The sequence below is a fragment of the Drosophila simulans genome, chromosome 2R (genome assembly GCF_016746395.2).
Source record: "Drosophila simulans strain w501 chromosome 2R, Prin_Dsim_3.1, whole genome shotgun sequence".
Lineage (NCBI taxonomy): Eukaryota > Metazoa > Arthropoda > Insecta > Diptera > Drosophilidae > Drosophila > Drosophila simulans.
Window position 1 is genome coordinate 22,157,096 of NC_052521.2, and position 17,010 is coordinate 22,174,105.

The 17,010-nt window shown below is 45.2% G+C and overlaps 1 protein-coding gene across 1 annotated transcript; it reads left to right on the top strand.

Annotated features, from left to right (window-relative positions):
• The first annotated feature begins 8,235 nt into the window (after window positions 1–8,235).
• Window positions 8,236–11,225, top strand: LOC6736172 (protein gooseberry). Its single transcript, XM_002083036.4, has 2 exons — window positions 8,236–8,775; window positions 9,814–11,225. The coding sequence occupies exons 1-2, from the start codon at window positions 8,721–8,723 to the stop codon at window positions 11,040–11,042; spliced, it is 1,284 nt and encodes a 427-aa protein (XP_002083072.1). The 5' UTR covers window positions 8,236–8,720; the 3' UTR covers window positions 11,043–11,225.
• Window positions 11,226–17,010: the final 5,785 nt, after the last annotated feature.

Below are 17,010 nucleotides of genomic sequence, written 5' to 3' on the forward strand. Positions count from 1 at the left end.
GCCGCTCGTCGTCCTGTGTTTGGTTCGCATTGGAGTATATTTGTGAAAGCCGGTCGCATGCAAATTTCTGATCTACAATAATATTACAAGATGCTGCGGCCCGAAACCGAATTGAGCAGAATGAGCTGGCAGGCTGAAGAAATATGCAGGGACTCTCCAAAGAAGGATCTTTCTGCTAAGCCGACCTGGAGTCCCTGCGATAATGAGCATAAAAATCGATGCTAATGAAGCGTTGTGCAAGGATCCCGTATGCACAGCCACTTGAGTGCACCGGTACGCCTCATCAACATCGGCAATAGAACTTGCAATGCAAATGAGCCAAACAGGACGTCCTAGGACAAGGCATAATTTGATTGCGTCTCCGCCTGTTTCCGTGCTCAGAGCGAAACCACAAGTAGAGGGTCATGATAAACATAACAAATTATCTAATATGCGTATTGACAGTTTTCAATTATCGGAGTTCCTCATGCGTGGCAACGACAGCATTTAAACTTTTGATACGAGACAAACGCAGCCATTTGGGCTCTTCAATATATGTAATGTTTCGTTTTTCGTGCGTCACTTTCCCAATTCAAGAACTGGGAAATCAAATTTAATAATCAACAATCAAAATGCCGCGGGAGCAATATGTCGACTAATTTATAAAAGGATGCCCTCATAAAACCAATTTATTGTACAATATTAAAGTGCTGAAGAATGACTACAGCTGACACTCTTTGCGACTCTTTCAAGTTAATATTTCGTCATCGAAACCTTCAATTAACGTTCTATAAACGAGTTTTAAACAAATTACTATAGTTGTAAAACTGTATCTGTATACGGGAAAATGTCTCCTCATTGCCACGCTATTGATGGGCTTTTATGAATGCCGTAAACTGAAAGCCAAATTCTAAGGATCGTTTTCCCTGAATCGGAGCACATGTTGGACACACTTCACAACCGTGATTTACAGGAGGCTGTAAATTATGTCGCCAGCAGGGCATGCATAAAACTTGTCCTACATATCCATTATAAGAGGCTGTTAAAGGCTAGTGTGAGTACAGTCAAATTCATTCAAACTCACGAGGTTGTAAACCACTTTGAAATCTCGTAAGCAAACAGGCGGACGCTTACGAGTTTTTCAAATTATTATGCTCTCGTATGAATAGGTGGCGACTTCCTAGAATGGCCCAGTAGCATCTGGCGATTGCTGGGGCCAAGCAATACCAAATCCCAATCGGGTGACTAAATTTCCCAGCCTACTGCTCGCCACTTGCTGTGCTACCGTCCTCTGCGGCACCCCGTTGATGTGACACCTTCGTCGTCCTTGAACTGCCGCTGCGTCTTCCGAGTCCTAGGCAGGGTCCGGTGGGACCAACGACGACGTTTGTTTGCCTTGCAAACTTAGCATACAGGAGTTAAATTTGTTTATGCGTGCGTGTTTGTACCTAATTTTCACTTGTCCTCCTCCTTGACCTGGCCCAGATGGATGAGCGATCCGTCATATGCGATTGTTCAATATTTGTGGGATCGCCAGTCTGTTTGTTGTGCCTTCCGTTTGGTCACTGGCTACTGACGTTTTTTAACATTGTGTCGAATTTCAGAGTTCCTCCGCATCTGTTGACAGTTTTCTAACGGAGTTTTGATGGATCAGTTAGCGGAACCTCATTGCACGGCAGGACCCAAGTGGGTGAATTTAAACACTAAAGTTCCAGGAACGATTGGTAAAGATTGCGAGAAGTCCTTAAGAGACACTTTCGTCGAGATGGATAGGAAACCGTTTTATTTGCATGTAAAAATTCGTTTTAAAAGTCTTGTGGTCGCAGAAAGCCTCATAAAGCCAACTTTAAGCAGTGCAAGAAAGACATCCCCAGACGACTTTGATGGATCCGACGGTCAGGGAAGGTTTAGCGTGTTTCGCTTAAATGAAGTACCAAAAAGTCAATTTATTTGCAATTAAATTGTGAAACCGAACTGCATGGAACCCAGCCTTGGCATTTGCATTGTCCAGCAACAGTTGAAAGCCAAAAGAGATACTCCGCTCGCTCGCACTCTAGCTGCGTCCCTTTCCCAGTTGCAAGTGCGTGGCAGCGGCATGAGCTTTGATCTTGCCCGTTCACACGCATGGCCTTTCCACTCCATCCCCATGCCGCGCCCCACTCATCGCCGCCGCCCATAAGCATCACACTTGCGCACTAGGGCGCTCCAACGTGGGCCAACTCGGGACTGCGACTGGGCTATATGTCATTGTAACATAAAAGTTCAATTTTAATTGCCGCGCTTGACGTGCTCAAGGTATTTGGCCTGGCATTTTTACGATCACTTTGGCAAATGTGCGCTTCAAAGCCATTTCAGCCAGCAGCCCGCCGAACTCGAGGCTTGAAGCGCACGGATCTCAAACCGACTTTTGTCGGCCACTTTGTCCAGTCACTGGAGGCTTCGCAGACTTGGCAGACCCATGCTCATCCTCATCCTCATCTGTCCTCGGAAACTCTGTGTCAAGTCGTAAAAAAACATCAGCATCAGCGTCAGCCCAAGTTGTCGTGGTCGCTGTCGAGCATGGATTTTACATATGTTCATTTGTTTATATGACTGAGCTTTGGGGCCGGCTCAGATTGCCACTCAACTTAAGCGATTGCAAATCCGTAACTCATTTCACTTATTTTGTGTTTGTTCGTTAACTGCTCACGCAAAATTCAAAGTGCCCTCACCGATTCATAGTATTTCCCTCTGAAAATATTTTCCCACACTATGGCTAGAATAGCAAGAATACCCATCTATTGGTAAATGTATTTTTGATTGCGCGGCTTAATTTCATCCGGTGCATTCTGCCTATTTTTTGCATACATACATAAATTAAAATCTCACCCGAAGGGAAAACCTCCAGCGGCATTTGCTCCAAGCAAACTGCTGACACATGAATCCTCCTCTCTACTATCCGGACTGGGATCTTCTGGCCCTGCCCCAATCCCAACGCTGCGCGGAAACTGCAGACTGCGTGTCGTCTCCCACATTGAGGGCGAGCTCTTGGCAGGGAGCAATTTGTTTGCGGCAATGTCCATTCCGCTTAGCGTCCAAAGGCTGAGGGCGTTCTTCGGCGAGCAGTTCGTTATAATTTATTTAATGGCTCGCTGACCCCGACGAAGTCCCCGCACCAGCTGTTGAGTAATTTGCTAAACATGCAACTGCCAATCGACGGAGCAGGACTGGGCAGGTTTTCGTAAATTTATGGGCCGAGAGTATAGTATTGTCTGGGTGTTTATCGCTTAGCATTGGCACTAAAGCTGACTTATAGGCTGCCGAATGTGTTTTTAAACAGTGCATGGTAAATCAAAGATCTGTAGCTTCGACCGCCGACTGTCAATTTCCGGCGAAAATCGCATGAAGTCCTGAAAGATAACTAAATTACCGCAAACTCAACGACCACAGGCGTCATAATTGCGGTGTGTCTGACGGGGAGCTGCGTGGGCGAACCTGTGACTATGACGCTCAAGGACGTGAGCAAGCAAGGACACCTGCGCATACTAACAAACCATTAACACCCGAACCGCAAACTGCCATGCTGCTGGTGGTGCATCAACTAACGCGACTACCTGTTAACGGCGGTAGGTCCTGCTCGTACACGGGGATCTTCCACTTTTTGTCGCATGATTAGGGGCCATTACAAATCGTAAGTGTTACGCTCCGTCTCTGTCCACCGGGCGACTCTGCGTCTGGACTTGGCCAGACCGAAACTGCCGGTGGTCGCTGCGACATGGCTTTGTCCGGTCCTAGTTTTGTTTCCTTGCCTACGGACTTGTCCAGCCGAATAGACTTGTCAAACTGTGCCAATGATCGATTTGACACGCCAACTCAGTCGACTTCTGGCTGCCTATATCCTGCGCTGGCGTCGCCAATCGCTTTAGCAGCGCTTTCTGCCCTAAACGCACAAACAGTGATGCGAGTGTCTACCGGCAATCCGGAAGATACGCATATCTCCATAGGGTTGCAGGCGTCGCCGTAATAGCCAGAAAAGGTGTTGCCAAATTATGCTAATAAAATTAGTCTTTCAAATGTTACATAGAGATACGACTATTTTGTAGGTTTTATATGAGCGAGAGAAATTACCATAAAGCCATAATAATGATAATGAAGATGAAGATACCTAATGTGTTAATCGACCTTATGACGCTTATTGCGAATTGATTTGGGCGCCTACTAAAAGCAGTAAACTACATATTTCCAACATTTTAAAACTGAATAGAGTTTTAATAGAGACTTTAAAGAGGCAATCGTATGGCTTTAACGAAAATAAGCACATTTATTATTTGACGAATACCTTTTTAAAGAAAAGGGGCTCTTACAGAAATACTTTTCTAATATAAAAGCAACATTTATCACGATTTCGAACAATATAACCGTTGGCTTATCTGGACGGCGGCATCTGCAAAACCTGTTCAATAAAACCTTGGCTTCCAGGAACTTAACATCAATTAAATGCGAAAATGGCGCAACAAATCGAAATCTAATTAAATCAACGGAAGATAACATGCAGCTCAATTCTCCACACTCCCCGAAAAGAAAACTTCCGCACAAAGCCGCTGCAATTCGACCTGGAAAGCTCGGCACGGGACATTACACTCGGCTTAACGGGAATTGAACTTGATGCCACAATTATGGTCTCGGAGATTTGGAGGCAGCTATCCCCCTTTGACATGTGCCGACTGTCGAATCGATTCAGCTGCAAATAATTGAAAATCACGCAGGCCAATTGTCACTTTCGGAAAAATCAACAAAATTGAAATTGTATCAAATCGATTTTGAGATGCAACTGGAACTGAAGACTCCAAACGAAATACAAGAAATGCGTTTTTAATTAAAGGTAGAACTGTAAGCACGAATCGTAGCATCCAGTGCAGCTCTGTAAGCCTCTGGAGAATTATTTATATTTGATTCTCACATAGAACTGAAGACGTTAAAATCGAAAATTGGTGGCTGGCTCAGCGCATAACTAAAATGCATTTCAAATGCATTTATATTTTCTATGGTAAATAAATCAAGGCGGGAAAGCAGTGGCATGGAAAAGAGAAATTCTTGCCTTTCTTGATTATTTATGTTTTCTGGATGCAGCTCATAAGTATAGCTCAGCTCGTCATCTGTGTCATCGTCAAAGGATTGATTGCGTGTTGTGATTATTTGGTGTACAATCTTGGGGGATTTCTTTCTTGTGGTATCTGGATAGAGGCATGCTTATATTTCAATGTCAAATTAGTTATAAACGTGGAGTGATAAAAAATGAATTATTTTCCACCCGGACACGCAGCTACGGCTGAAGAGACCTGGAATTGATTTGGATTGAAAATGCATTTGTTCCGAAACGGTCTCCCACCACAAGAATTGGTAGATCATGACGACCGATTTGTATCAGACAGATAAGTATAATCATTGACAACACACCTCTCGCGGCTATGCAGGTGTTAAACGAATTTTATGGCTTGACGCCATACACGTTCAAATGGACGTAAAGAAACTTCGTCAAAGAATCCTTATAAGAGGACGAACGGAGTGATAATCAAGGATCGAGCTGAAATTAACAGCAATGCGATAACCAGGGGCGCTTTGCCGTGGCAATTAAGGTGGATTCTATCTTCATCTCTATCATCGTTTCTTTCGCTGCATTCTTGGGTTTCAAAGAATCCGTACATTTCAACGACTGTGACCGAATTTCAAACGCATTATTTACGATGAAACGCCGACGCGGGCTGTTAAAATTCACACATTGATGGTGGTGGTCCAGCTCAGCGGTTTGGGTGTCCTCCCCTAACTCAGCTCACTCCACTCCCCTACTCAGTTCACACTTTCGCCGACAAAGCGCCGCAAACGGAGCCGCGCGGACCGAAAGGGAAACCACAGATCATGCACATAATGGCATTCTTTGTGCCGCCAACCGAAGTCAAGCGGTCCTTGGGTCCTGGGTCTAAGACATCCTTTGCCGTGTCATCCCGGAGGTGCGTGTGTCCGCCCGCACATCCCTTCTGATTGGCTGCCACATCCTTCGGGCAATCTCCGCAATTAGTCGTTTGTCTTCTCGAGTCCACCAAATGGCACTCCGCTTGTGGGCAGGTCTCCGATCACACATTATTAATTCGTTTTTAACCGTTCCGAAGGAGTGATATATTTGTACATATTACTCTTCTCACCTTGCCATCCAACTGCCCGAGCTGTTCTTCCGATCCTCCTCCAAGTAGCCCCCTTAATTAATCATCTCCCGGTTCTGGTCGTTCGGGATTTCAGTTTGGAGTCAGTTGGAGGCTTTGTGCGCCAAGCCGCCCCTTTGCGGTAACATTTGGTGTGTAAACAGATGTGGCTGAGTTTTAATTTAGTTTATTTATTCCACCGCTTCGCGCTTTTTGTTTCTGTGCCAGATGTTGTTGTTGCCTGAGGTGACTGTGTGTTAAGCTGACATTTGTGTGTTAGTGGTTATTTTTCAGACGTATTTATTGAACGCGCTTAGAAAATCATTAGCCCAGTACTTTGAAGAGCTCTTCATTATACACTAGTAAAAGGCGTTTATGAAAAAGTGTGCAGTTCTTTTGTAGCAGTATTAATATGGGAAAGCTTTATTGGAGTTGCCTGTCACAGGCCTCCGCTTGAGAAATGAAATTGAATTCCCAAGCATTTTAAAGCCATCACTCAAGTCAATTCCTTCGCTTGCAGTCAGAACTTCGCCCGCCGGTTCACAAATGAGTTTTCCAACTTCGGCTAAGCCCCGCAATGCACAGTTCGACTCCCAGGCGAATACATTGCCTTTGGGCAATGTTGAGCAATGGCTTAGAGAAATGTTTCAAGAAACCAATAAAAATGCCGCAGTCAAGGGGTGAAAAGAATTTTCTTATTTGGCGTCGGTTCTGCGTTTGTATCTACCACATAAGTTCTTATTTACAAAATTTTGTCCCCGTCAACGGAGACGGAACGGAGCTGAAACAGAGGCCAAACACTTGCCATTTGAATGCTCAATAGATTTAGATTCATCATTCGCACTGACGTACAATCCATATCGGAATCTGCATCTAAGGCAGTGTCGGCATCGAAGACTTTGCCAATCGCACAGTAGCAGTTTCAGTTGTCAAATGATTTGAGCGATTGCCTTGCGGCGGAGCCACACAGAGCGTAACGGCCAGCCAAACAATAGACCAACAATTATTGCCAAATAGCACATACTCACCGTCGCACCCACGCCAAAAGTATCTCACAGATACAATTTTTGCCGCTGGACGAGTATCTCGACAATTGCCTGCTCCAAAACCAGGGGCCACAAACTTTTTCTGCATTGTTCGCGTACACAGCCTTGCCTTGGATATGATGCCGCATAATTTCAATGCTCGCGCACGCGGCGTATACGCAACATGGTCAAAACGCCTTTGATATTGACCGCCAGCTCATATGCTTGGTTCAAAAATTAACCGATAGTCATGCACTCGGAAATGGAGTTTACATTTCCTCTTCCTTTTTACCTGTGCGAAAATGTTTTACCCAGCTTCCCACTCAGCACCACACATTAAAGGGCCGTTCCCATTCTCTTTTTGTCTTTATGAATATACATTTTAAGAGTTGTTTTGCAGATGGGGCTCTTCTAATTAGCTTTTGCACACAGTGCCTGTTAAGTAGAGGCAGTAATTGAATCACAACTTCGGAATAAACCTTTAATGAAGCCTTTCACCGAGTTAAGCCATTAGAGTCTAAATATGACTGTCTTTAAATTGGAATTCCAATTGAAAACAACTATATAATCAATCGCGTTCACTTGTTTGAAAAGTGAAATCCTGCCACAGACTTTGCCAGACACGCGTATCTCAGCCCCACGCCTTTCTCCATTTACCCAAGGCCATTGGTTTGGCGAGGGCGGCTTTCAGACAAAATAAAATGCAAGTTAAATGCGTTTCATAGACCGTCTGTTGAGGTCTTAGAAATTTATTTGCCGATTCATTCAAGGTTTTTCTACGGGAACTGTAATGGAAATTTGTTTTTGCATCGCAGCAAATATACAGTTTCAGCAAAACAGTTTGTATGTGGCGGCGCTGTAAATAGTGCTCACAATTTAATTAGGATATCCGCAATCAGCTTGCCAGCAGGGCAGCTCACCTATGAAAGCAGCTAAAGCCTATGATTTTCGTCCCAAAGCATAACTTCAAATCAAGCGCATATTAAATAAACAATCATAATGGAGTACCACAGACTGAGCCCACTCGAAATTTTCTAAATCTCACATCCGTCAGGGAGGGATACTAAACCGAATTCAGTTCGGTTTAATGGAGGCGGAGCTAAAGAAATTACAGTCATGCCATGGAGTCTCTCTCGTTTCTGGTTCGACGGCACTGGTCTCGCTCTCACGGCCAGGCTGAGCAGCTGATCCGCTCTAACCACCGGTACCGATCGCAGCCTCTCGCTCTTGCATCGCCTGGCTGCCGGCCTGCAATTCCACCCTCGCCCGCACTGCTTCTTCACTGAACAAAACTAGTTTCTTGGCTCTGAGAATCTCACGGATTCGTTTTAGTCTTGCGGCTGACCGTTTCAAAATCAGTTTCGAGCTGTCAAGCAACCGAGCAGCATCATCATTCACTGCGCACTCGCAACAGCAGATACACACTCCGAGAATAATCTAGCATTCCTAACAGTCGGGCCTCGCGAAGATTAATCTGAAACGTAGAAGTAAAAGTGTTGACAAAACTCCGAATAACTCTCAAAAGGATTACCGCAAGGAAATGGCTGTTTCGGCTCTCAACATGACACCCTACTTTGCCGGATATCCCTTTCAAGGTAAGCACCGACAGATAGATAGCAGATCACAACGACCATTACCAATTACCACAATTACTGGTACAAAACGCCAGATTCAGACGCAGAAAAGTGCTGGATCATCATTTGGGGCAGCGCTTTCGCCCGCTGTTTTCAAACGAGGGATCATTACCCGTTCGGCAGCATGATCAGCTTTTTGACTTATTGATTGTAATCGGCAACTAGCCCGGACAGGCCAGACCCAATGGCCATACTCAGACCCAGAGAAAAGCCAGCCGCTTCGAACCCCAGCTTAAGGTGCGGACTTTGCAGACTTTTTGGCGCGACCGTCTTGCCAGCTCATGTCTCGACTCATGCCACGGCGGCTTCGTGTCGCTGGGCTTTGATCTTGAATCGACTCAATGTCTGTGTTGGAGCTCGGGGTCTTGTGTATCACGTAGCTCAGTAACGTCAGCGCCCCAAACATCAGACCCTGCACAGGGACCGGGCTTTCATTTCTCTTTGCGGCTGTTTTGGGGCCGCCTTTTCATATACACACACTTGTATTAGCCGGCGCAGCTGGGCATCTGCTGCTCTTATGGATTATTAGTTTGATTTGATTGCAAAAGCCGGCCCGAGATGCAGCTATGTGCGCAGCCTCGTCCCCTGGCGAGATTGGTATTTTTCCCCACCACCGCATACCATTCGTCTGCAAGAGGCTTACTATTTTCTTAAAAAGGCCTACGCAAATGACCAATTTGCGTTTTGTTATGTCTACAAATGGCTATGGTATCGTTTGTGCCAATCTTCAACAAAAGATCGTGCCAATTGATCCTGCGGCTTATCCTGATTAGTACAGTTCAGTTCGTTAGCAATTGAAGTGGTCAATGCCGTCTAACTAGATTACTTGCTTCCGCTCAATGGAGCAAGGAAAAAAGTAAATTAAAAGATCGTTCCGAAAACAAGACCACACAACTAACGTACTTAAGATATTGTAATAGGATCAGACTTCCATGGACGTACTTACGAACAAATGTTGACTTGCAAATGTACTCATGCCTGTTTCTTTCATTTTTCTAGGACAAGGTCGTGTCAACCAGTTGGGCGGCGTCTTCATCAACGGTCGTCCGTTGCCCAATCACATCCGTCGCCAAATCGTGGAGATGGCAGCCGCTGGGGTTCGTCCCTGTGTCATCTCCCGCCAGCTGCGCGTCTCTCATGGCTGCGTCTCAAAGATTCTTAACCGCTTCCAGGAGACTGGCTCCATTCGGCCCGGAGTGATCGGTGGCAGCAAGCCCCGAGTAGCCACGCCAGACATTGAGTCCAGAATCGAGGAACTTAAACAGTCGCAGCCCGGTATTTTTAGTTGGGAAATCCGCGCCAAGCTAATTGAAGCTGGAGTCTGCGACAAGCAAAATGCTCCGTCGGTGAGCTCTATTTCGCGTCTTCTGCGAGGATCCTCCGGATCGGGGACCTCCCATAGCATCGACGGCATACTCGGCGGAGGTGCTGGTTCTGCGGGAAGCGAGGATGAGAGCGAGGACGATGCCGAGCCCAGTGTGCAGCTAAAAAGGAAGCAAAGGCGTTCCAGGACCACATTCTCCAACGACCAGATCGACGCCCTGGAGCGCATTTTTGCCCGTACACAGTACCCGGATGTCTACACCCGGGAGGAGTTGGCCCAGAGCACGGGATTGACCGAGGCCCGTGTCCAAGTTTGGTTCTCCAATCGCCGTGCCCGTCTGCGCAAGCAACTGAACACCCAGCAGGTGTCTAGCTTTGCCCCCACATCTACTTCCTATGGCGCAACTCCCACCACTAGTGCCGCCCCTGCTCCAAACATGGGCATGAGCCTGTACGGTTCACAGAACTGGCCATCATCCGTAGCCTATGAAAATCATGCTGCCTATGGTGGATCGGTTGCATCCATGTCCCCCGCCAGCAGCACCTCCGGTACCAGCTCTGCCGCACACAGTCCCGTACAGACGCAAGCGCAGCAGCCAGGAACTGGAAGCGAGTTTATGACCTCCACTTACGGCGTGGGATCAAGCAATGCTACTTACCCATCGGCTGCCTATTCCATGCCGCAGACTCCTGCAACATCCGCGGAGCAGCTGAGATCCCAGTTTGCATCAGCCGCCGCTTCGGGCTCTCACCACCCCTCCACGTGGGACAGCTACAACTTTGCGGGTTCCTTTTTCCCTCCCGCTGCTGCCGCAGGCAACCACATCAGCGGCTACCATCATCAGGTTGATCAGAAGAGCTCAATGATGACCACTGCACCAACCTATCCATACTTTGGATTTTGAGACGATCTCTGCTTGTTCCTACTCCTTTGGATCGTTTGAAAACTTTAACAGTACTTTAATGTTGCTACTCGTATAGACCTACATTTAACACCTCTAAGACTGTTTAAAAATATTTAAATTAGTATTTTAATGTTAGTTTTAGGTTAAGGAGCGATTATCAAAATAATAAAAGTAAACATTTAAATAAAAACCAACGATTAGTTTTATTTGTGAGAACTAAAATATACCTATATAATTAAAAAATCAAAAAAAATTTGAGCATTGCGTTCCTGAACACCCAGAAAAAAATACAAGTACGAATAGCTTTATTAGCTCGTTAAACATAATGATATCTCTCTAATTCAATTCTTTACCTTTTCAATGTTTCCAAGTTCGTTTTTTTTATATAATCCTTAAACGTTGAGTTTAATTTGTAAAATGTAGTTGTACGGTGAATTCAATTATTTCTGAATGCATGTTATATCCAATCATATAAATTCGCACAATATACTCAAGCCGCTTACACTCCATTAAACTAATAATATTTCTAGACCACACACACATTACCAGTTTTTGTCATGTTCCTGTGGCAACCTAACAGGTTAACAAGCCCATCCGAGTAATCCCTCAAAATAGTTTAGAAACGTTTCTTTAAATTGTCAAAGTGTACATTAACAACCATCGTCTTCAAATCTCTGTAGCTTGGATGAAGACCGGGATCTGGATGAGGGCGCTCTTTAGGTATATTCAAACAAAAACTGGCTCATGATCTGACCATTAAACAATTAGAGACAAAAACGGCAAACACGTACTGCGGATTTGATAATACAAAAATAATTAAGGATTGGTGAATGGTTTGGGACACACCACACACATCGCAGCAAAATAGAGTAATTGACAAGGTAGATGCGCAAAGTATGAGCAGTGGAATCGGGCGACCACCAACGTCACTGAATCGTGACTTTCAAGATGCCGCCAAATGTGGGCCTGTCCGAAGATGATAGGACCCGAAAAGGCAGCCAAGTGCACACAGAAATGAACAAAGCCATTGACAATATGACAGCGAGGGAGGGCAGGACTCATACTTATATCAGGCTTCTCCCCATGCACTAGTTACGGACGATCGGGATCTTGGGTGGTGTTGCTGGTAGGTACAGCTGTAGTTAGGACGGACCTCGACGATCGGTGTCTTTCTTCAGGACCTTCCCGCTGCTCCCAATTATGTGTGCTCAGCGGGCGTCGCACTTACCACCTAGAATGAAAACGTTCCCTGGCGGTCAGAGTGCCCAAATGAAAACATCAATTAGCTCCTATAGTCGAACATCGCCAGTTCGAGGATCTGGAAGGTCCTACGACGAGAACAGGTTCGGACTTTTACAAGGGCGATAATGTGTGTCAACTGTGACAATCATAATTGATCGCACATCTCGTCCTGGGGACGTCTTTCCTGCCTGTTTCCACTTTGTCGATCCCACTCCATACAGTAGCCTGCGTCTTCGTTTGTTCTGCCCCGTCTCCTATTCTGGGCTAGATTCTAGGCCCACCAACATGGCTATTTTTATACAAATTTAATTTGTGTGGCCAGCCGAGAGCTAAGATACAATTGACCAGACTGTTGAAAGGTACTCCCGACAGAAAAAAAGACCAATGATTTATGCGTTTTCGATACAGAAGAGCAGTTACTTTCAGACTTCCTGTGTGGGCAACATGACTAAAGGCGTACCTCCGGTAGCTGAATCCACTCCAATGATTGATGGTCAAAATCAGCTTCGCGAATGATATTGCACGGACTCAGTTTGACTCGCTTATCAGACAAGTTGGACTGGCATCTTTATGGTCTGGGAGTTATATCTCATTACTAAATCATTATTAACCATCTCTAACCAAGGCTGTGATTGCCAAAATACTTGTAACCAATCGAAAATGAAACCGATAAATGTGTTTCAGTGAGCAGCAAAACAGCCGTCAATTAAAAGCACCAAGTGATGACGTTTGGAAATTGTTCGCTTATTTTTCACACACAATTACCAACCGCACGCCAAAAATTATTTATCGTTTATTCATTAAAAATTACTATCGTATTAAATGCCCAGGCAAGGAGCAACAACAACCATTTATGCTCATGTTCATGGGAGCGGTAAGCACCAAGCGTTGATAAAACATTAAAACCAATCTGATAAGAAACGCTTTAAATTCCGTTACGTAACGCAAATTTAGAGCGTGTCTGTGTGGATTCTGAGCGCCCTGTGGTATAAAGGGCTTCGAACAACATTTTGATGCGGTAAGTCCACCCCGAAAGGGTTTCCTCATGCAACCGGGCAATTACGAATGAATTTTTGATCGATTCGCTCCAAAAATTTGATAAGCCGTGTTTGAGTTGCGCGTGTGAGCTTTAAATCAACCCGCAATATTCTTGACTTTGCAGGTGGTGCGACATTGCTTATTTAAATAAGTCCATTGTTGACAGGTTAATCATGATCAGCAGTAGGATTGAAAACCTTGTTACCTCCTTTAAAAGAGTTCCTATTAGCTTTCTAGAATATCTTACAATGTCTTTATATACTACTAAAAGCCACCGCATCGCACTTTTTGAGCCAGGGGCGACGCTTAAGACTAGAATCCACCATCGATGACGTAGATGTAGAAGCGGCAGCCGCAACTAAATAACATTATAATTCAATAAGGAACCCCCAGACCGGGAGGAGCCTCGAAGATCGCCTGAGTAATGGCAATGCAGCTGCGAGTTGATTTCGATACCGATGGCGAGTCGGGCCAATTGCACCATCGATGAGGCAGCAGCAGCCAGGCTGTCTGCACCGTCTAGAGAGCAAATTGTTGTTATTGCCGCCGATGTTGGCCAGCAATTGCAGAAATCATCAGAGGGGCTTGCTACGTGTAATTTCCATCTCCGATGGCGGCAGTTGGAAGAAAGGTCGCAGCGGGGTGGGAACGGTGGAGCCGTCGGCTATCTTCTTTGAGGTCGGCAGTCGCCGTTTTAAGCAAGCGTAAAAATATGCTCAAACGTCAGTCGACGAATTTGAAAATGTGAATCGCAAAAATGTGATTACTATGGGGTATATTGATTATTTATTAAGGAAGGCTTTTGGATGATCATCGAAGGGCGATCAATAATCTGGTCCTGCTGCAATGGCTTGATCAGGTTGCACAAATTGAATGTTATTTTACAAAATGCGCGCACGTAGTTAGTATACGTGCCGTGTTCAATTGCAGAAGACGACTAAGTCCTGACCCAGGAGATGGGGGGGTCGGGTGGAGTAGAGTAGAGAGGGCACGAGGCAGGCTTGGCATAGCGCGCGAAGATTCTTTGATCATTTTACGCTGATTTACCGGCACACACAGTCACTGACACCCGATGATCTTTAGCATATTTTACGCTCAACTTGTGATCAAACCGTAACTTTGGTGTCGTACCTGCTCGAGGAAGCGGCCACCAGGGCGGATGAGTCACGGAACTTTCGGCTGCAGCATTCATCTGGTAACTAGCCAGTCGACTCTGATATATTTGCATACTCGCATAGCTTGGGAAAGTTGCCGATGAAGTCGGATTAGTTTGTGAGCTGGAGACTAAGATGGAAATGTTTTGCGATACATCTTGCGGCTGGTGTGTGTATGTGCCATTTCTGTACATATTTTATTATTTTATCTTTATTACCATTGTTAATTTGAACGCTGGCAAAGTTATTTTCTGTTATTCTCTGACTAGCTCGGCTGTTTTCTTGCTTTGATCTTTCGCCGGCCGCCAACTGGGATTTGTAATTGTAACTTTAGCCGTATTGTGGTCTCGTCGAGACTGACTTGAACACTTTCGAGTTGTTTCGCTTACAGTTTTCTTCACCTGCTTTTCCATTGGTAAATGGCGAGGCGAGCGTTTCTTATTATTCTAATTTTTGGTATTTTCTACTATTTGAGAAGGTGCTTGTACATGCAAAGCTTAATCTGAATCTTAAGCAAAGGTTAAAGTCTAGCAACAGCCAATTTATTCGCAAAATATTGTGTTTAATAAGGAACGACTTACTCACAGATTTAGGAAAAATACCGGGAAAAAGAAAACTCCCTGAATGTGTAGAAAAAGAAATTTCCACGGATGGCAGAGCTGCAACCCCCTCTTTTCACTGCATATGCAGTCTATACAAACAACCCAATCATTTAAATGAATTATATTTCGCGCCATTGAAAGTGATTCCCTTGGCAGGAAGAAAAGGGCGAATGAAAACAGTATTTGAAGGGATGTAGAAAACGCCATCGGAAAACTGAAAAAGCATCCAGGCCAACAAGCGGGGCAGGGGATGTTGTTTGATGTGTGGAACAGCAGCACCACCATCGCTGCCAACTGCTAGCTGATAGGCGCGCAAATTGGCGTGAAGCGTGCAGAAATCACGGAAAAAGGACAAAGACGGGAACATTATTTTTCAACAAATCTAAAATGAAACATTTTTTGACACTTTTTTTGCTGCCATTCTCACCCTAGCAGCTGCCATGCGCTGATCCTGGCCATGCAGCGCGGCAACGCCAACGGAAGTTCCATGGAGGCCGTGCGTTCACGTGTCAGAACAGGACGAGTTGACGGGAGCGAGCTGCAGCTTGCTCAGCGGATTATTTTCACGCATATTTCGAAATGCTCGGTGGATGTTTGCTCTCGGCGGTTATAAACGCTTGGTGTGTCCGAGCTCACGCTTGAATTGAATGTTGAGGGTTAAATATCCCATACTTCTTTTTCCCATCAATTAGTATTGCAACTATCCTGGCAAAACGTCGTGAAGTTGGAGGCATTTCCTTCCTGAGGAAAGCTAATTTATCTGTGGACAAACGAGTATGTGCAATACCCCAAAAAAAAGTTATTGCTTTTAGGCCAAAGCAATTAACTGTTTCCTTTTTAAATCCCTGTAAAATTCTCTTCTGGATTGGGTGGCTCACCATTGATCATTTGACCAAAAGAAAACTGGTAATGAAACGGTAAAGAATAATTCCCCATGACCAAGTGGAATTTGTTTCGCCCAAGTAGGTGATACGAAGAAGTCGTTGGAGTGGGACCTCCTTTTCTCTGGATTTTCTATAGCAGATTCGCATCCAAGATTGCGCATGGAAATAAGCCTAAGCTGAAAATCCAATATAAACTAATAAATATTTTCAAAACCATGCCAAATGCCTTATGGGTTCAAGTATAAAAGAGAGATATTGATCTTAGCAGGTTTTCTGACTCCGCATGCGCAAGAAATTGTGTCAGTGCAAAAGCAAATCCTTTCTGGGCCAACCTGACTTCTGGCCATGTAGGCGTTTACTCGTCTTAGCACCCTATCGGGCAACTAATCCGCATTCATTCGGGTCCAAGGCAGACGATCGGGATCAGTGCCGGTCTCCGTCGGCTTTTTGGTCGTCTGAATCTGTATGATGAGTTCATCTGCTCACCCTCCTACGGCTCTTGAACTTGGTCCCCTTTAAATGCTGTTGCTTTTGTCGCTGCCTTTACCGCTTCGGCGGTCTCCTGCGAGGATGTGTAACAAGTGTACAAGGATAATCCGCTGCACACGCGCAACTCACGAACTCAGAATTTCCTAAGGCTTTCGGTCGCTCCTTACCCTCTTCTTTTCCCACACGCTCGGCCAAATAAATAAATTGTAATCTGCTTTTGTGTTTGATTTCAATCAAAATGCAGCCACGCCCACGTTGCCTTCAGCACAGGTCTTGTTCCCTTGACTCGCTCCGCATTCTTTTCTTTTTCATCTCTGCGGTCTCATCGAATTCAGGTGCAAAAGTTCCAACATAATCTTGGCCTGCGGCTGAGCTAACTCAACGTTTGACAACATGCCGTTTTCTTGTCGTTTTTCGCCAGCTTGTTTTTGTCCGTTGATCGCGCTGATCTATATAATCGGATATTCGGATTTATATACTTGCCCTGACTTCGGAAGAATTTTAGAGTGCTCGGCAGGGAGGACCTAGGAAGGTCTTGAAAATATTTTGATGGATTTTG